The sequence below is a fragment of the Diplotaxodon limnothrissa genome, linkage group LG3 (assembly GCF_057381915.1).
Source record: "Diplotaxodon limnothrissa isolate DT_005_m linkage group LG3, D_limnothrissa_male_GT1.1, whole genome shotgun sequence".
Lineage (NCBI taxonomy): Eukaryota > Metazoa > Chordata > Actinopteri > Cichliformes > Cichlidae > Diplotaxodon > Diplotaxodon limnothrissa.
The window spans coordinates 53,353,238-53,373,619 of NC_140598.1; the positions used below are offsets into that span (position 1 = coordinate 53,353,238).

Genomic DNA, 20,382 nt, shown 5'->3' on the forward strand with positions numbered 1-20,382 from the left:
TTTTAAAAGATTGTTTTAGTTATCAGCAGCACTTGATGGTGTTTGTTAAAATGCCAGAATCACCTCTTTGCTAACGTTTTAACCACCGAGCTCCAACTCAACACTTTAAACTGAATCCACAACAAGGATCGTAATCCGTGACTGAAAAGGAAAGAAAACTCCAAGATCCGAGGAGCGTGACGCATGCTGGCGTGAATCAGTGTGTTGAGTGAGTTGCGAGCACTGTGAAATGTTTAAAAAAAACAAAACAGATTAGCACCATCACGAGATAAATGAAGAGATGCCGACGACTGGAGCGTTTTAAAGTGATCGTGTTGTGTCACCGAAACAAAAGCAGAATTCACAGAAACACACAAACACAAAAACAGTTTCAAACCAGGACAGTTATGGAGCTGAATGACATCCTTGAGGTAAGGCTTTCACATTTCTAGCCCTTTAAGTTAAACACGTACAAAATGCGGACGGAGAGACAAGAGGTTAAACACAGTTATAACAAATACTGCAGCTCCAAAGGCTCAGAGTATGACTACTTTGCCTCCATAAATGAAGACTTGTAATCGAAAACAAAAAAAAATCCATTTAAGGGGGATAAACAAAGTCATCACCTTAAAAGAAAGGGGACCCTATCATGCTTTTCTTTACTTCTTTATTTCCAATTACTGTGCTAAACTGTAGGTGATGTCATAGAGTAGGCTTAATCATAAGCACATAAGCCACCTGCTGGTCTAACCATTTGTTTGTGAGGGGCAGCCAATCAGAAGAGAGCTGGTTTTAAAAGAAGGGGAGGTGCAAAACAGCTCAGACAGAGACAGCAACTTTTTGATTATTTCAGACTGAATCATTGCAAAGCTGCTCTACTTGAGTTCAAAATTACAGCACAACAGGTCCCCTTTAAATTCAGCACTCATTACCCCCTAACGGTGCCTTCACACCAAACGAGAAACACAAGTTTTGCTAATCCATAAGTCATCTGCCCCTTTAAACAGATTATCACTTTTAAATGCTTTTTTCCTTTTTAACGTTTCCCCAAATGGCACATTAAACAAAATCTTTACAAGAGGCTTTGAGCTTTTGCACACCAGGATGCCTCGTAAGTGAGCCACACCCTGTTTTCCATTAGACAAAGTGAGTTTGACTTCATTGCACCGTCATTTTCAATGTAACATGTCAAGTATCAAACAAACAAGCATCGAACAAAGATTGTGTTTCGTAGACATTCAAAAATGGCAAAAAAAGAGAGAAAAGAGTCTTATTACAAGTTGTGAGTAAGCGACTAGTAACATGATGCTGTAATGCTGAGAAGCGTGACAAAGAATCTGTCCTAACAAATCTCGTTCTAAAGAAAAATAAGCTGTTGGCTGTCAAACCGCTACACATTCTTATCGTCTACATTTCCTGCTCTATCAGGCTACGTCACCGCACTGCACTACAGGCTACACGCGTTCCACAACAACCCGCAGCAGATTCACTCAAACCCACCTGTTATGTACAATCACAGTTGATTTTGTGTGCTTTTAATATGCATTTCGACGCAAAACGCTGCCTACTCTCTAGCCTGGTTCAGACAAACCATAATCCTGATTATCACGCGTGTCCCTTATCTGGAAAAAAATCCTTATTTTCAGGTTGAAATCTGTAACGTCCGTGTGTGCTTTCATTGTCTTTGAAAGTGTTAACAATAAAATAAAATGACATGTGCAAGGAATATGTGGGCAGTACCGGAGTGGATGAATGATAAAGTGGAGCCCAAGCTGCCTGCAGGTCAGGCCACTGTCGTACAAACGCTGAGCTAAACATTACAAACGATGTACCAAAGAGTAAAGGAAATGAAGCGGGAGAAGCCGAACACCAGTGAGGAGGAAGTAAAAGTAACGATTTTCTACCGACACTGTGAGTGAACAAGCTGCTATCAATAATGTGCCGGCTGTCCGTGGATCTGTGAGGCCGGGAGCGAAGAGGTTCAGGTAGAGATTTGTTAGCAGTCGGTGGAGATTTTGGCCGAGAGGTCCTGGATGCGGCGTGCGCTGCAGCTCTTGCACAGGATGTGGCCGTCCAGCGGGTAACAGCCTCGACCGTCGCCTTCAGACGACAGCAGGAGACCACATTCCTGACGAAAAGAGGCACTCGGGTCACTTCAGATAAACGCTCACAAGGACTGCCGAGTTTTGTGTTTTGAACTCTTCGTCAACTATGATGAACTTCACACTTTGATCAGCAAGTCCACATTTAGATTCCCCAGATTACTGTGATTGATTTATGTCAACACACTGAGCTGTTTCCACCTAAACCTGCAGTTTAGAGATTAGCAACGCCATGCTGATGTTTATTGACTACTTTATTCTCACAAGAGAGTTCACTGTGTTAATTATATGTAATGTTTAATGTAACCAGGCTTTCTCCTGCCTTGGAAAGGCGCCGGAATTGAGGCTGTTACTCCATTTCCCTGAAACTGATCCCTTTTCCTCTTATTTTTAAATAATTTATTCTCAGAAAAAAGGGAATTCATAAAGCTTTTCCTCGATATATGCCAAGAGATCTGCTTGATTGGGAAAGCTCACCTCACAAACGTAACAATTAACATGGAAGCTGCGGTCCAGGGCTACAATCCTGACGGTCTCCTCCTGCCCCGGCTCGGGCATGATGGGCTCCCCACACACCGAGCAGCGCGGCGCGTACTTCCTGTCAGACACAACAAGCATCCAAGCTCAGAGTTAGTTTAAGCACCTCTGTCTCGGCCTCAGTTCACAGTCGCAGCCTGCAAACGCTGTTTAGCTCGCACAGTTCAGCGATTACCTGTGAAAGTCCTCTATGCAGTGTATCTGAGACGTGGCGTCCACTGTGAAGGGCACGCCGTCCAAACAGCAGTTACAAATGACACACGTGAAGCAGCGAGGGTGGTAGGCTTTCCCCATGGCTCGCAGGATGCGGTCCAGAATGGGTTTGGAGCACTTTGAGCAGCGCTCTAGTGTGCTCTTAAGAAAAACAGATGGAAATAAAAACAGGGTTGAGAGAGGACCACTGAAAGACGAGGGAGAGCAAATCTCTCCGGTTTGAGGAAATATGAAAACAGCTCATTCACGTACGATGTAACAGCTCTCGCAGTAACTCTTCTTGTCGAGAGCGTAGAAGGGTTGTCCTCGCAGACGTGCGTGGCAGGTGATACACGTGAAACACTCCACGTGGAAAACCTGCTCCATGGCGATGCAGCCGCTGCCATCGCCGACCACGTTGTCTCCGCAGCGGGCGCAGCGACCTGAAGGTCGGCATGGAAACGGACAAGAAAAAAGTCATTAAGATGAGCTTTCCTCTTAAACTATTTTTAGATTTATTGCTGTGATGTGCCACTAGTAACAACTGATACCAAAATAGTCCTCAGCAGGCGGGTGGTTCATATCATACACCAGCTTCTTGGTGAGCCGATCCAGCTCTTCCTCAGGCCTGGGCGTTGCTGCCCCCTGCTGGAGGAAAGAGGACACATGAATCACACAAAGTTTATTTGATTTTTCAGAACACCTGGACCACAAATCAATTTGTGTTTGTTGTATGAAAAAAATAGAAGTTGCGTTTCTACCTTGCTCGACTGATAACCTGGACCCTGTGCGGCTCCCGACCCACTCTGATTATTTTCCATCGCTCTCTTAGACACAGGAAGCTGGTTAACTCTTCCTCCAGACCCTGAGCCGCTCCCCTTATACCCCCCCTCAGAGTGCATCTCCTGAACCTGTGAGCCGGGATGTGGAGGGTACCAGCCCTGGGGAGCAGTTTGAGTCTGGGGCGGGGGTCGTGACACGTGCTGGCGAGGAGGAGGCGGAGTGTATGCCTGTTCAGCTTGCCTCCCTGTCTGAGAGTAGGTGACTGGCTGCGCTGTCTTGACCTGGACGCTGAACCTGGGCCCCGTAGGAGTGGACGCTGTGGTGTAGGAGGCTGGGACGGGCTGAGGGTAAGGTTTAGGGGTAGAAGTGGTGTAGTAGTCCTGCTGGTGGGAGGTGGAGTACTGAGGTGTCTGATGCTCATTGGGGTAGGGAGGTGCTGGGTGGTATTGGCTCTGGGGATGAGGGTTGTAGCTCATGGATGGGCGACCCTGAGGAGGGGCAGCGCTCTGGTGTGCAGGCTTGTAGTGATCCGCTGAGAGGTATTTGTTGTAAGGCACGTTGTCATAGAGCTGTGGGGAGGCGGAGAATTAATAAACAGGCAAATAAAGAGAGATATCAACATTATTCATTGTTTAATTTATCAATTAAGTACATGTAAATCATTTTGAGCTAATCAAGCTTGCCGTACTTGAGTGCTGGAGTCCTGCGGGTGGCTGTCCAGATCAGCCAACATACTGGTGAGGGAGTCAATTTCAGCATCGATTTTGGAGTGGTAGTTTGCTGGCTTCTCTGGGCCACGATGCTAACACCAGAACAGCATAAGAAACCTGTCAGCTGGTTCTGAAACCCTTCAAATCTTTAGTTTCTTGTAGGCAAAGCTACTGACATGTCCACTCACCATCATCTCGTAGCTGTCCATGTGAGGGCTCCAACTGCGGTCTTCTTTAGGACCGTGTGGAGACGGGTAATAGTGATCACCAGATGAATGATGCATGGGTCCACCTAATGTTTTAGAGAACAGATATTGGAAATGAATCCAAAACCGTCTTTTTAAAGCACAACATCACAAAGCAGATCTTCACTAAAGAGATTCGCTCTGACATTCATGCGATGCATCGCTGGTTGCTGAAACACTCGTTCTACCCACGTTAACCACGAGAGATCTTTCAGTCATGATTCTAATATGAGTAAGAAACGCTACAGGCCTGAATCTGTTTCCAATTAAACAAAAATCAAAAAAGTGAAGAGTCAGTATTCCAGCATAGCCACATCCGATTTGTTTCTATCAGACTTTTAGTCACTTACTTCTAAATATTCTCATTGTTTTACCCCTGAAATACACCAGTGTTTCAGGAGTGTCCCCAGTGGATCTCTCCTCTGTATCACTTAAGAATACCACGGCTTACTTTTTCTAAATGGAGGCAAAAGATACAGGGAGGAGTCACCTCAAGGCACTTCATTCTTTAAGGTAAAGACCCTACAATCAAACCCCTAATGAGGAAGCAACTGGCGACAGTGGGAAGGAAAAACGTCCTTTTAACAGGAAGCAACCTCCGTCAGAGCCAGGCTCAGGGAGGGACAGCCATCTTCTACAATCGATTGGGGAAAGAAAAGAAAAAAAGGACATCGCTGGGAGAAAGACGTCAGGACACAGGAACAGGATAAAGAAGCTGGTCAATTTTCAAAATAAAAGACCTTGCTTCGACCACAATCTCCGCTTCTAAAACTCTGACGATGTGATATGACACCATGTAAAAAGGATAGAAGAAAACAGGGTCACAGCCACACACTCGGTGTATTTCAGAGGTCAGCAGAAACTTTTACAAATTCAAAAAACTTGCTTTTTGACATTTAAACGGTAAACAAACTTTATTTGTGACTGCTAGAGCCTTCCTAAATATAACTGCTACAGGAAGGGATCATCATTATTCAGCCTAACATCTGCACATCAGTAGCAGAGGATGGATATCATGCAGAGTTTATAGAGTTTTAGGATTTTACAGCTCCTTTCTCCTGATTGTAACATAAAAACATCGGTGAGTTGAGTTTCAGATGCTTTCAGGACGATACAGCCGCGTGCCGAGTAGCCTTCTTACCTGTGGGCCCAGTTGCCATGTACCTGTTGGCCATCCCTCCTCCTCCTCCTCCATTCTGATCGTAAGGACCATATTTTGGTCTGAAATCGGGCGTGCCCTTCTTCATAGGGGCTCGATAGATTGCTCCACCAGCAGAGTGGGACATCTGGGGGGCGGCTCGCTCTGGGCTGTCCAGAGTCCTCGGTGGCAGCCAGGTGGGACCGGACATGGCAGGTGTCTGAGGTGATGCAAACATTTATGTCACATTTTTCTGTACATAAAAGTTCATTAATACAATATGACTGATATGTGCTTTTAACCTGTAACAATAATAAGAAAATTGACTTTAACCTCCTGGTATTTTTTTCATGCTTTTAGGCTTAATTCGTGTATTCGAGCTCAGCTGTGGCTGTTTTGCACATTTATGCCGGAGGTAACCAATGGAAACTAAGGGATGCTTCAGACTTTGTTTCCTATGGCAACGGGCACACACGGCTTGAACAATGGGCTTCTGGTTGAAGAGCAGGAAGAGAGAAGCTGGACTGCAGGGCTCGGGGATTTCCAGCAGGATTGCACACGCCTGAAAACATGTGCGAGTGTGTTTTTGTGCGTTTCACGACACAAACGGTGACGGAAAAGATCGCCAGCACACCCGTTCACACACACACACAGATGTACAGTGACATAAACAGGTGCAAATCTGCAGCTACCCCTCGTCTGTTTATCCGCCACAATAGTTATTGTCTTTTCATGTTTACACACCAGTATCATTTATTTCCAAATGAAGCTGGGAGAAAAACACGGCAGGAAATGTTGTACCGTGATATGCATCTGTATACGCATAAACACCTGGCTCATAACAATATACTATGTATTCTCAGGACAAGCTCACAGCTGAGCTGAAAAAGTGCCGACTTGCACGTGAGGGGCATAAAGCCACTCCTGTTACATAAGAAAAAAAAACATCTGGCATGTTTTACTGTTATCTGTATTGTGTATTTTTGAGCAAATATGACTGTAATAACACTGAGGCCAGACAGATTTCAGGCCATCACTTTGGTGTCTGCGCTTTCATCATTTTACAGAATACAAATATAGCTGACTCATCAAACTTTACAGACAACATAAAACAAGAGCAAGCACATATGAATGCAAGCTATGGACACAAAGCTAAAATGGACTGAGAGGCACAGCGAATCACAGCTACGTACTGTCAGAGTGGAGAAATTAATAGCCCACTCAGACTGATTGTATGTGGGTCGTGTGGCCATCATAAGAGGATTATACTGACGGATGAGAAGATGAGGTAGTCACACAGAAAAACAATTCCCAAACATTAGATTTAAGCTTTTACCCCTCTCCCCCTTCATTATATTAAGATTTGGAGTCATTTATCAATAAACCACACAATGTCAGGGTGGACTTTACATGATAATACACACTGACCACGTGGAAGAAAGAGTGACCCAACACCTCCACTGACCACCCGTTTTAACACCCCCTGTCTGAATCCGGATGAGCACACACTCAAATCCCAGGATCCAGAACAGGAAATTAATCCCATCTGTTATATCACTTAGACCGTATTGTTACCTCTTCGTGTGGAGTGAAACACAAAGCTAAGTGTGTGAGCTGGGCTGGGCTGTACGGGAGGCGCAGCAACCCGTGAAATGTCAAAGTTGATGCTGACTGCAGCAAGAAGCGTGAAGGAAACGGGAACAGAGGCACAGGACATCCGGGATTTTTGGAAAATCGAAATGAAATGCACTGGAAGCACTTTAGTAACACACAATATTAAAAGAATAACAGATTAAATTTTAATTTAATCTGTTATTTATTTCTAATTTTAATAACAGGTCGTTATTTTGTAACATTTACGCTTTTATTCTGAAGCTCGCTGCTCTGTTTGCGTTAACTCATCTGACAGAGTGTCGCCTGAAAAGGTGGCGATCTGTGCTAAACGGAGTAAGAGGAAGACAAAATGACTGAAGTCATACCGGGAAACGTTTTTTGTAAATATGTATACATTTTATTTTGTGCTATATAACACGAACGGCATCAGATCGTCTCCTACCTTTCACAGTACCGTTACAGAGAGCCTCCTCTCTCCTTCGGTGTCATCTAAAAATCCAGAAACACAGCAGGATAGTGAGGAAACAAGCAGGCGCATCACAGATACACGAGCGACATGTTTGTTCTGCTTTTTTGCGCTCACTAACATTTTTCTTCTCTCGTGAAAGACAAACTGCTCAGCTGCTCGTCCAAAACTGTCCTCCGTACCCCACACATGTGAAAACACACAGCATTTTAAGCGCTCCAAACCGGGGCTAACCGGCCGTGATTAACTTTAGTAACAGCCTTGTTTACTTGTTTGCTAGCCTGTTTTGAACTCGAGCAAAGCTCGTGCCTCTCCCTCGGGCTAACTTCAGCCGAACAGGAAACAAAGCAGCCAGCCAAAACGCACCACGACACATACCGTGTGAAATGAGCCACACCAACACGACCTACGCCTCCATCCAAACGCTCCCAGGCCGGGGAAAGTTGTCCCGGAGAAACTTTCCTTCTGCTTCGGCGTGGCTAACCTACTTTGTCCCGGATCCAGAGGCCTTTAGCAGCAGCAGCGGCGGCCGCAGATCCTCACTGCATTCCCACCGTGTGACGTCGTTGCTGCGCGCGTGTACGTGCGCGCGCACGGAGACGTGGGGGGGTCCGTCACATCTACAGGCTGCCCCCCCCCCCAAAGAATACACTCAAAACTCTAACATAACACAGATACCAGACTGCTAAGTTTGAACAGAATAACCCCACATGTGTAATTACACCAGTATATGGATTATATTAAGTCTGAGACCGCCACTGAGCTCTGCTTCCCTTTGGACAAGGTGGGAAAGTCATGTGTTTCAGCACCCGAAACATTACCACCAGCTATAACAGGCCAGCTTTAGTAAAACAGAGAAGCTCAGTAGATTACTATAAAATAATATGACCAGAATTCTCCAAAAAGGTGACTATGGTAAAAATTATACAAACCAAAATGTCTTGACGCATGCTCAATCATCCAGCTAAAGAAAACACAGAAAGTTGGGGAAAGTGGGTTAAAAAAAATGGCACAATTAAGCAGATATTGTATTATCATTTAGGGTAGTTTTTCCTGTGCACAATAAAGTTTTTTTGGTCCCTCATAAACATGAAACAATCATTTTATGGTTTAATAACAGCGCTTGTGCTGACAGGTTTGGGCAAAACCTGATACCCGATGTTGTTATCTCAACATGATCGTGTGTGTGGACCAAAGACCGTGACGTAGGGCTGAACGATATATCGCATTTGCGATAATATCGCGACATGATCAAGTGCAATTTTCTAACCGCAAAGGCTGCGATTATACTGCGATTATATTATACAATTCATGGGCTGCATCCTCCTGAGGCCGCATTTGTAGACCGATTACGTCACAGCGACGCGCCGAAGGCTGTCCAAATTACTACCATATCCCAGAATTCATAGCGCGGCCCAGCCAAACTCCAGTTTCCAGCAATGGCGGCCGCTACTAAGTTTTAAAATTACTCATACTAATCTTTCTGGGTCACAAAATAAACTTTTAACATATTTTCAGGCGAGAAAGTAGTTGTGTAAACATCAAATATCTGCTCGGTTTATCAAGATATCCCATATTTGCAAAAGTGCTTCGACGTTTTCAGAGGCGTCTGCTACCCACCAGCTCGACAGCTAGCCGGGAGCTCGAGGGTTACTGATGCGGCCGAGAACGGCACAACTCCCGGCACATCATTTTCAGATCACCGCGGAGTTTCGCTGCTCGGGTTAAACGTAATATATAAGTCACTTAGACAACCTAAAAATGTTATTGTTGGGCTTTTTTCAGTGTTTTGTTTGTTCGTGAGTAAATCGGTTTGGCTGAGATTAAAGTTATTAGATTAGATAAAATAAAACTTTATTAATCCCCCGGGTGGGTTCCTCCTTGGTTTTCACACAGCTGACTAAACGTCAAACAGAAAACTTATTAAACAGAAGTATGAGACAGTCGAGAATTAACACCAGTGTCTGGTTATATTTTAGATAGCAAGAAGCAGACGGCCGAGTTTATTAAACTCCACCGAGACAGCGGTGACGCTAATCAGAACTAGACCGTCCAATTTCACGCCTTTAAACTTTAAAGGCGTGTTTGTGTGTGTGTTTATACAATTGCTATTATGTTTGCACTTTATGTGTAATGTTACTGACTGCAGAGATCAGTAAGATGTGTGTATTTTTTATTTATTAGTTTTATTTATTTAATATTATTTTTTAATTGAATGACTGTCTAGTAGTTCACAGATGTCGAAAAACTGAGTGTGGTAAAGCCACTGATTTTTTTTATGTATATTTCTGCAATCTGCACATTGTACTGACTTTCATTTTAATGTTTACACCAGGGTTCCTTGTCAGCACTTTATGCTCAGATGTTTGTAAGCTAAAAATAAACTATTGTGTATGTTCAAATATACTGTTGTGATTGAAGAAGTTAAATAAAAATGTCAGTCATCAATTCATGCATCACCTCATGTCATCATAACAGAGGTCTGTCTTCCAGGAAAGAACAGTTTAAAATTAATGTAATATAGTATTGGCCATACTATATGATGTATTGCTTGTCTTTGTTTAATAATACAGAAGACAAATACCTTAAAAAATAATCGCATCGCAATCGCTATATTGGGGCAAAAAATCGCAATTAGATTATTTTCCATAATCGTTCAGCCCTACCGTGACGTTCAGCACTCATTTGCCTTTGTTTTGCGTGTGGGCTCGTTATCGTGTTGCAGCACGAGAACTGTCAACATAGAGTTGGGTGAAGAGAGTAGGATAGGGTGAAGGTGATTCAGTACTGGTGTCCAGCTCCAGACTTGATTAGCACTATGTTTCATTTTGGGTCTAATACATTACAGTTTCATTCTGTCTCTTGTTTATCTGCACACTTCTGTCACTGTCACAAATGCCAAACTTGGATTAATCAGTAAACAGGAACTTTTTTCCCAGGTAGCCGCTGTAAATAGCCACCATATGACCTTGTTCGATGACTCTTGCTTTTCCTCGTTTGATTTCACTCTTAGGCAACCTCCTTCTAGAGCAACTTTTTCTCGCTTAAGCATTGCACTTTTTAAAAATCTTTTTTGAAACAAATCATTTGCACCGAGGCTGCTTCTTCATCTCTCACTGAAAAAAACTTGATCTTGTTATCGATCTTCTGATGGTGGTGTGCACAATAACACTTTGGAAACAAATGATCTAGTCTCAAAGTGTTTCAGAGTGTCAGGCTAGCCACTAGTTCACTCTGAGGAAGCACCTCTTTGGCAAACATAGCTCTGATGCCATGTTTGCCAACTTACCACTGATACTAAGCCCTTGGATTGGTTCCATCTGAAGGATACCACTCATGCAGATTGGATTGTCTATTGTCAACAAAAAAGGCAATTAAACATTGTATTTTTGTATTATTGTACGGTCTTTACTTTATAATATAAAGCACCTTGAGGCAACTGTTGCTATGATGTAGCATTGTATAAATAAAATTGAACTGAATTGAAAAGACAATTATACTATTTATTCCAATGTATTCTATTTATTCTACATATTCACTCGCTTCTTTTCCACCACACATACACACACAGACACACACACAGCCGTTAATATGGAGGTCAAGTACTAGTTCTATCAAGCTTCATCAAATCATGAGATTTGGGTCAGCTGCCCATCTCCCTTCGCTCTCCCTCTTCCTCCTCATACTCCACCCAGCACAGTGTTGGAGGCACATGGCTCTTTCCTCAAGGCACTGCTTCAAAGGAAGGGTTTCATATCATTTATTTTTCATTTCCCACTCTATCTCTGCCAATAAGCGGACAAACAACCAGAGCTGCTCCCTGGGATCTCCCTGCTTCCTTGTCCCGCTCCTCCTCCTCTAGCTCTATGCTGTTTGCCCTTATATGGCCATAGAGCTCTGTAATCACAGGCAGTTTGGGTTGATCTCTGTTATTGTTACAGGAGTTATCAACACTTTGGCACCAACTGGTGGATTTGAAGTCAAAGCATGGCTTCAGTCCATACATTATCAGATAAGCAATATGGTCCTGTCCAGGCAACCAGGAAATCACAAAACAAGGGGAAGCTCTTCATTTGAGAAGTGCAGAAGGTCCATTTGGGACTTTATTTTGATGTTAAATATTAACAACTCTGCATTTTATCAAAACAGGGCCAGTGGGTCGCTGATGGGCATTGACAGATGGGGCAAGATGCAGGAAGTCACAATGAGCGTTGCCCAGTCTTGCCAGCGGGACAGACTCAATGGCTTCCGGCCATTGGTGAACCCGTTTAGTAATGTTCTCACTTTTCCTCAACCGCCCCCCTCATCCGTTCTTCTCACAATGCCTGGAAGTAGCCTAGACCTACATCTCCTTCTCTGTTTTCTTAACCGTTGTGTTCCTTTATGGTTTTTCCTTTTTTTTTTTTTCAAAGCACACAATTGATCTGAGCTCCATCCAAACAAATAAAAGCACAAGAGCACACACAAACACTCAACGTCCCATGCAAACATCTTACTTCCGATTCACCTTTTCAAAGGATTCATATGAAAATGGGTTTGCGTTTGATTTTGAAATCATCTTTTAGACACTGAATTGTAGGGAAAATATTTTATTAAAGGCTTATCAAACCTGAAAAAGCTAATTAATTGAATGCGTTTGTTCAGTGGGACTCCCAGTGATTTCAGACTTATATCCAAAAGAGTTGCAAAGTAATAAATTGTAAAACAGCATGCCAAAAAAATTACACATACAAAATATCCATACTTATCTGTGTCCTTTTATTGCCATCTACATTATCACTGGAAACTCCCACATAATATGCAATAAAGTCATCACTGGAAATAAAAAACTACATTTTTACTTAATATAAATTTGTGCACTCGACTTAATCTTCTTTAGTTCGCTTACTTATATTGAGTTAAACGGGTATTGAGGATCACAGCTGTATAAATTTGTTTTATTTAATAATTTGCACTTCAGTAAGGAAAACATCTGCAATTTCTATCACAAGGAGTGTGGTGCAGTGCATGGGCCATAGTGTGTTATATGGGGCACAATGCGGTGTATGGGGCACAGTACAACATATAGGGCATAAATATACGCAATATATAGAGCATGCAGTGTTTAGAGTACGCTGTGCTGTATCAAACTGTGTAACAGTGTAACAAAAACTCTGTAAACTCTATGCCTAATAATCTTTATTACTATTAAATAAATTCTTGTTAAATGTTTTCCCCTTTAAGACATATCAAGCCTGCAAAACTCTGAGAACATGTAGTCTAGTTAACCGAGTCACTTTAAATTCATCAAAAGTAATCATTTAAGTTTGAGCAGTATTTTGTTTCTCTTGTAGATCTCATCCTGCACTGAATCCTACATCTGTTTTTCATTTTAGAGGAACATTTCCAAGCTTCACCTCAACATTACACAGTATAGCTGAATCAGAGCACTTCTAAGAAGTCAACCTTGAAGATTTTTTTCTTCACCTTCCTCATGGTCTCCTGTAAAATGCTCTGATGTGGAGGAAACACAGTTCATAGTTCACGTTAGCTGTGACTCAGTTAACTGTACTGTGTGTGATTCTCTGTGAACCTGAGGCTGTGCTAAAGATGGGGCAGCTTTCCGCTAATCATTTTTAAAAAAATATATTCATAACCTCTAAAGCCTTTGTCCCCTCACTTCATTAACACCTCCCAGCCCCCAACCCAGGTCTCCATATCTCTTCCCTTATCTCCTGCTTGCTTTATTATTGACGGATGTCCTGCGCGGGCGGGTTTTTTTATCCACGTCTCTGAGCAGCTTTGCAGGATGCATAATAAGTTTGTGCATGTTTGTGTGTATGTGTGAGGAAGTTCCTGCACATCTGTCGGCTGCATTTCTCTCAGTCAGGGTTGGGTAGGGGTTGTTTTTCAGTGTGGAGAAGGTGTCTCCCATTTATAATGATCAATTTTGTCTCGCTTCCTTCCTTTTGGTCCTCATAACACGTAGCCTTTGCTCTGAGGCATCAAGCCAGAAGCTTCCGGATAGTGTTGTGAAGTACTTATAAATGCCCATTATACTGACCTGGTTGACTCAACAATGACAGTTTGTATTTGAATGGGAGTATTTATTATAAATGATGGGCATCATCATAGGTTATGAGAGCTTGCGCATAAAATTATTAGCAGAATTTGTAAAAATGTTTAAAAAAAATCATCCTTTAAAAAGGTGAAAGCATAACTTGTTTATTCAACAATAAGTTGGTGCTCCAGCTTCCTGTCAAGCAGTTTCCTCTGCCCAGGAGAGAGGTGAAGGGCAGGAAAGCGTTGGTGGGGGATGTTCTCTGGCTTACCCCTGGATAGTCAGACACGTACTGCATGTCCCCAAAGGTCCTTACATATATTTTTTTAACATGGCACAAAAACACACGATGCTTTTCCTGCTATTAGTTTGTACAGACCTAGGGGGGAGTTTAGAAAAACTAATAGACCACTAAAAATACTTAGAGCCTGGAGCCTGAGCCATGCAGGGCTTTTTCCTGCGTTGTTTCCAGTGTGCGCGTGGGCCCATTGAGGAAAGAGGAAATGAGCTGCCCTGGTTGTAAGGGGGCTTCCTGAATGATATTATAAAGAGCTCCCTCCCTTCAACCTCTCCTCACAGTGTTGCTCAGAGCAAGCGGAGGCTGTCGGTGATCCCTTTGCTCCACATCTTTGACCGTGGACTGAACACTGAGCCAAAGGGGTTTGACGTCAGTGCAGTGCACGCTAATTCTCGTCCCTGCTGGTCGGGGTAAGGTGGAAATACTGATTGTTTCGCTTTTTTAAAAATGATTTGCCTAACTGTCGCTTTCTTAGATTAACTTTTTTATTTTTATGTAGAACTGTTAATAATCTTAATCTTCTTTAAACAACCCTTGAAGTACACTAAATAGGTGATTTATCTACAGAAAATTCTGGTAAACTCTTAGTTTTTAAAAGTGCACGCTGCTGCTGTTTGATTCATATTCATGTCGATTTAAAAACGTAACACTGTAAAGTTGAATATGCAAATGGGATTAAATTAGTATTTCTTTTTTCCCCACTCAAAGGTACGAGTAGGGAGCTGGTCTCACCTAACGGATGTGTCTGGGACACTCCAGTATATTTATTATTTCAGTTACACACAGGTAAGTGTCTGTTATGCATCTTACATAGAAAGGATATTTGTGCAATCATTAAAAAAATCATGAAAATTATGTACAATGCCTCATTGTTTTACTTATAATGCCTTAAAGATTCAGATGAGCACGATGGAAGCTCTGGAGGGATATCGGGCCGACAGAGGGAAGAGCATGAGGGCTGCGGCCCCAGCTGAAGGATATGTGAAGGAGTTCACTCGCCACTCCAATGATGTGCTGCTGAACCTGAATGAACTCCGACATCGGAGCATCCTGACTGACACCACCCTGATCGTTGGCAACGTGCACCTGCAGGCACACTGTGCTGTGCTCGTGGCCTGCAGGTTGGTGGACAAACCAGTCCTTTTGTGGTCAGAATTTAGGAGCAATATCTTCTTTAATCTTCTTCTACTGCAAAAATAATCCGAGTGGTACATCTTGCACCTCTTTCTATGCCTGACTCATAGTTGGTTTTGTCTTTCTAATTTTGTTTCATTCATCATAAGCTCCTGTTTCCTTCCACTTAGTACATCCATTGTTTTTTTCTTCCCACTCCCTTTCTCCCCATTTCTTCCCTTAAAAGCACTGCAGATAGTTTTTTATACGAGAACTGCATGCCTTACTTTAAGTTGTTTTTGCTTTCTCCTCTCTTCTCAGTGGTTTCTTCTACTCGCTGTATTCACGCCGTGCATTGCTACAGGGGCGTGGTGGGAGCGGGGAGCAGCTCATGACTGTGTCTCTCCCCACCACACTGGACCCCTCTAGCGTCTCCCTGCTGCTAGACTTCATGTACACCTCCCGCCTCCCTCTGACACCGAGCATTGTCTCCGGGGTGTTGGCTGTGGCTGTCTACCTGCAGATGGACCACGTGGCTGAGACCTGCCGGGATTTCATGCAGCTGCACTGGTGAGGGCCATGAAAGAACACGTGCTGTTCACAGCTTGGAAGAGATAGTGTATTAAACTGGATCAAATTGCATGTGCAATCTTTTGCAGCATGGAGAATAGGACAGTCAGACACCTCCAGTTGGAGCTGGACTCCAGGGTGTCCGTACCCTCTGTATCTCCCAAAGGAGGGGACTTGCCTACTCAAGGACCCCTGCGATTACTGCCAACAGCAGCAGCAACCCGGTAAGAAGGTCTAGTGTGAAACTGAATAATTAAATGTATAGTTGATATCCCGGATGACTTTTTTTGCGCGGCTCCTACTTTTCAAAGTTGTTTATCACTTTGAGCCGTTGTTTGCACAATGCCAGACGTGCTTTGGTTTGCGCTCCTTTGTCCTTTGACGGGTTTAGCTCATTACAGCGCTTCCTTTGTTTTTCCTGCAGGGTCCCTGTGGTGACTGGGGGCTCTCTCAAGCCAGGGGCTTTCCCCAGCTGTCAGCCCAGGTCAACAGAGCTGAAAGGAGACCCTGAGTCACCTCTCATGGCCAGCCCGACTTTGTCTCCAAGCAGCCCCACCCGCTCCAGCTGCCAACCAAGTTCTCCTGCTGCATCTGAGACCTGCAACAAAAACCTTGTGGTATGTCTCAGGAAAAGTATTTGATTTGTAGGGTTTTGGGGAGCTCGTGCAGCACTTGTATAACTGATGTTCTGTCTGTTTTCCCCAGAGTGATGCCAAAGCCACACCAGACCCGAAGGCCTGCAACTGGAAGAAGTACAAGTACATTGTCCTCAACCCTCTCTGTGCTGCCAGTGCAGTGAAAGTCGAGGAGATGGAGGAACCCCAAAATCAAGCATCACCCACTGATGACTCAACACCAAAAGCACCAACAGAGGCGTGGTCTGGAGAAGTGCCCGGTCAGATTGATAGGTAAACTGGATAACAACAATGAAAAGACAGAGAAAACAGAAAGTTTGTAAGGGTTTCTAAAATCTTTGACCCTCTCTTCCTCAGACAGGGGCAGGCCTCCTGCTACGAGGGTTCTGGCCGAGCCCCTCCCCTCAGGCCATCACCCTCTGAGGACCACCCAACTGTGCCCACCTCTAACAAGGAGGGACATGGTAGGTATAAACAGCACTTTTAAAACCTTCCACTGGTGCTATTATAAAATTTTATTTTTAACTATTTTCCTGAAATCGCACTCTTCTCACCCAGAAGCCGCCCATCTCAATCATCACCAAGTTAAGCGTGAAAGCTACTACACGCCCTATTCCTTCTCTGGCAGCCTTCAAGGACCCAAACCTGCCTGCTCAAGTGAGACTTAAAAAAAAGTTTAAATTTACTTTCCTGTTCTGCATGCAGTTCAGAAGTGAACAACAAACATGTAACAATGACCTCTGGGTCTGCAGGTGACAAGCCATACCGCTGTAACGTGTGTGCAGCTCAGTTCAACCGACCAGCCAACCTGAAGACTCACTCCCGGATTCACTCCGGAGAGAAGCCTTACCGCTGTGACACCTGCGGGGCACGGTTTGTTCAGGTGAGGGTCAAATGACTGCGTGAAAAGACTTCTCAGAAATAACACAGATGTTAGCCACACTAGATACTGGTGTGTTTTCTTTATCTCCAGCAGTATCAGACTGGTTCATGTAGACTAGTTGAGTTCCAGTTTCTCGTTAACTCTTCTAGTTGCTCGCAAAATTTGAAAATGTGGAGCGAGTGTAGATGGCTACAGCTCTTCCTCGAGGCCTGCCTTATTTGATGTTTGCATGCTTTATTTTGCACCTCTCAACCTGTTTGTGTGGTCTGCCCCGGTGTTAGGTTGCCCACCTCAGGGCCCACGTGTTGATTCACACTGGGGAGAAGCCTTACCCCTGCAACACCTGCGGCACCCGCTTCCGCCACCTGCAGACGCTGAAGAGTCACCTGCGGATCCACACCGGAGAGAAGCCTTACAGCGTAAGCTACCTGCGGCACACGTAATCGCAGCATCAAGAGCATTGTCCTGTCATGTTCATGACGTCTAATGAATGAACGCTCTGTGTTTTTCCAGTGCGAGAAGTGTGACCTGCACTTCCGACACAAGAGCCAGCTGCGCCTGCACCTGCGCCAGAAGCACGGGGCCGTCACAAACACCAAGATCCGCTACAAAGTGCTGACTGAGCCCTACCAGCCTATCCTGCAGGCCTGCTGAGGAGGATCACTAATCGCACCTCAATGATCTGAATCTGTCAGAATGTGAAATTTGGCTCATTAACTCACTTGTCAGTTGCAAAATTGTTAGCATCTCGTCTTGAATAGAGGCAACAACAAACAATAAATGAATGAAAAAATACAAATAGGTTACACATGGAGTAAGAGACAGTCATTTCTACAAAGCTGTTGGTTGAGGTTTGGTGAGGTTGTGCTTTAATAATACACGATTGAGACGATTAAAGAATGTTTTGCTTGAGGGTTTGCGAAGAAGTGTAAAGAAGGGGACAGGGTATGGAGCGAAAGGTAAAGTCGTACAAGTGTTGTGCATTTGTGTGCATATTGAATTGTAAAGAAATGTGTGCGTGTGAGCAGATTGAAGGAAAGATAAAGCAAGTTTTGTGAAGCAGATGTGATCAGATTTGGTGTAAATTAGAACAGACGTGGGGTTTTTCAGTTTCAAGTTACCGAAGCTTCTTTGTCTGATGTGTATTTAACTTTGATTTATCTTAACCCGATGGCCCGGCGCCTGTGTAACTTTAAAGAAAAAAGTAAAACTATGTGCTTTTCCAGTCCAAGCAGGCAAAGGACTTTTGTATCATGCTGAACAAAAAGTGAAGAAATCAAATGATGTTTGCTAAACTTTTAAACAAGACAACTCAAATAAAAATGTAATATTACTCAATCTGTATTTGTGAGAGGTAATTTGCTGGACAAAGATGGTTTTGTACAATTTAAATTAAATAACTTTTATATTAATTGGAAACGTGATCTTTGGTGTGTCATAGTGTATATATTGTATTTTAAAGAACTCAAGGTCAAGTGACTTTATTGTCATCCCAACCATGTGCAGTGGTGCAGTACACAGTGAAATGAGACGACGTTCCTCCAAGACCGTGGTGCTACATATGACTCATCCCCTGAATGACTAAAACTACTTTTGTCATAATGGCTCGCCCAGGGGGCAGCGCCACATGTTTGATGTGGTAGAGTGCCCTTCCTGACACAATCCCCGAGGGATCTATATCTCATCCCGGGATCAAACTGGAGATCTTGTTGCTTGTTAGGCGAATGTGTAAACAACTGGATAACTAAAACAACTTATTTTCAGGCTCTCTGCGCCTTCAGCCTTTCACCTCCTTTGATTTTCTTCCTCCCATTAGGAAACTCTTTTTACCCATGAATCACATCTTCTGCTCAGTAAAATTATCCCTCCATTTTTTTTTTTAGTATTTGTTTTGTTTTTTCTTGGTTGCTGGTGAGGAAACAATGAAGCTGAGGGCACCTGTTTCCTCCTGGGTCTTAATAGTCCACTCTACCAGCCAATAACACGTGTGCGAGCCCGCTGGTGCTTCCTGGAGGGGCTGCAGACTCCTGCTGAACTCTCCCACCCTCTGTCATCCCTGCTTCCTGCTCCCTGATGAGTTGTGGCTAGCTGGCCTTATTGTCCACGCTCGGCGGACAAACATTGGAAGCTTGAAGGGACTTTCCAACCTTCAACCCCCTCCTCCCCTACGACATGCAGCTTTTTCCCTTCATTCATACCTTTGCAGGGTTCTCCTTCTCATATGACTTCATCTGAAGGCTGTCAGATAAGAGGATGGAACAAATCTGAGGAAGTGAATATGAAATGGGAAATATGTGAAGATTATTTCATGAAGTGAGCATTAGTGAGCACAGTTTGAACATTTCAGGAAGCTACCGCAGTTATGAGTATGATGCTGCCCTAATTTGGAGAAGCATTTCCTTCCCCGAGGAACATAAAGCGCAAACCAACTACGATCGACACCCAAGGTTTCTACTGCGTTTGGAAAGAAATTTACTCCTGCAAGCAGCAGATAGAAATCAGAATCAGAACACGTCATTAATCCCTGAGGAAATTATGTGATCACAATTGTTCCAAGACAGAAAAGTAACTAACTAAACTGAATTAAATAATACAATATAGTATAAAGTTTCAAAATCTAACCACATAGCTCTACTAGATACAAAAAGCTCTAATTGTAAATACATTTAAATATATAAAAAGTATACATTTATTCAACAAAATAAAAACTACAGCTATGACTAATTCCCAGAAATCTTGAGAAATTATAGACGTATGAGGTTGCAGGGAAAACTGATCTATCAGTGAGAGTCAGAGAGTGTTTATCATATGTTACACAACTTGTCCTGCTATTGTGAAATACAATCCTGCAAAAGGCCTGTTGAGCAAGTTTGTGACGAACCGCATATTTATTGGGAAATACATAAGCTAACAGAGACAATAAACGAAGTAGAGCTCAGAAAGTGGACACTGGAGCAAAGACAACGGGAGATTAGTAGAAACTGCAACGTTTGGGTGCTATTTCTCATTTCTGTTGTAACTCCTTAGAGATTAAGTAAAACTAAAGTCTCCTGTTTGGGTTTCTATAATGCACAGTT

The 20,382-nt window shown here is 43.4% G+C and overlaps 2 protein-coding genes across 6 annotated transcripts; one reads left to right on the forward strand and one right to left on the reverse strand.

The window, feature by feature from the left end:
• Positions 1-170: 170 nt before the first annotated feature.
• On the reverse strand, positions 171-8,460 carry trip6 (thyroid hormone receptor interactor 6). 5 transcript variants are annotated; one of them, XM_085349565.1, is made up of 11 exons: positions 8,145-8,460; positions 7,743-7,789; positions 5,690-5,906; positions 4,492-4,595; positions 4,282-4,395; positions 3,572-4,162; positions 3,362-3,458; positions 3,084-3,253; positions 2,794-2,972; positions 2,559-2,679; positions 171-2,107 (listed from the first exon to the last, which is right to left on the reverse strand). In XM_085349565.1, exons 3-11 carry the CDS (start codon positions 5,895-5,897, stop codon positions 1,976-1,978), a joined length of 1,716 nt encoding a protein of 571 aa, XP_085205691.1. In that variant the 5' UTR covers positions 5,898-5,906; positions 7,743-7,789; positions 8,145-8,460; the 3' UTR covers positions 171-1,975. The 5 variants fall into 5 exon arrangements, with proteins under 5 accessions (XP_085205691.1, XP_085205692.1, XP_085205693.1 ...); XM_085349566.1 differs by having other exon boundaries at positions 7,888-8,460; XM_085349567.1 differs by lacking the exon at positions 7,743-7,789.
• Positions 8,461-14,414: 5,954 nt separating this feature from the next.
• On the forward strand, positions 14,415-18,674 carry bcl6b (BCL6B transcription repressor). The gene is made up of 12 exons (XM_085350883.1): positions 14,415-14,514; positions 14,813-14,890; positions 14,999-15,225; positions 15,539-15,787; positions 15,877-16,011; positions 16,212-16,404; positions 16,493-16,695; positions 16,780-16,886; positions 16,981-17,079; positions 17,175-17,305; positions 17,587-17,724; positions 17,819-18,674. The coding sequence occupies exons 3-12, from the start codon at positions 15,005-15,007 to the stop codon at positions 17,957-17,959; spliced, it is 1,617 nt and encodes a 538-aa protein (XP_085207009.1). The 5' UTR covers positions 14,415-14,514; positions 14,813-14,890; positions 14,999-15,004; the 3' UTR covers positions 17,960-18,674.
• Positions 18,675-20,382: the final 1,708 nt, after the last annotated feature.

Bases quoted from the DNA above. Each gene is read 5' to 3' on its own strand.
- trip6 (XM_085349567.1), bottom strand. From the start codon at position 5,897: ATGTCCGGTCCCACCTGGCTGCCACCGAGGACTCTGGACAGCCCAGAG. The intron at 4,396-4,491 runs GTGAGTGGACAT...TTCTGGTGTTAG, and splicing joins TGGACAGCTACGAGATGATG to CATCGTGGCCCAGAGAAGCC. The intron at 2,108-2,558 runs GTGAGCTTTCCC...TCTTTTCGTCAG, and splicing joins TTAATTGTTACGTTTGTGAG to GAATGTGGTCTCCTGCTGTC.
- bcl6b (XM_085350883.1), top strand. From the start codon at position 15,005: ATGAGCACGATGGAAGCTCTGGAGGGATATCGGGCCGACAGAGGGAAG. The intron at 15,226-15,538 runs GTTGGTGGACAA...CTCTCTTCTCAG, and splicing joins GCTGTGCTCGTGGCCTGCAG to TGGTTTCTTCTACTCGCTGT. The intron at 17,080-17,174 runs GTGAGACTTAAA...CTGGGTCTGCAG, and splicing joins ACCCAAACCTGCCTGCTCAA to GTGACAAGCCATACCGCTGT.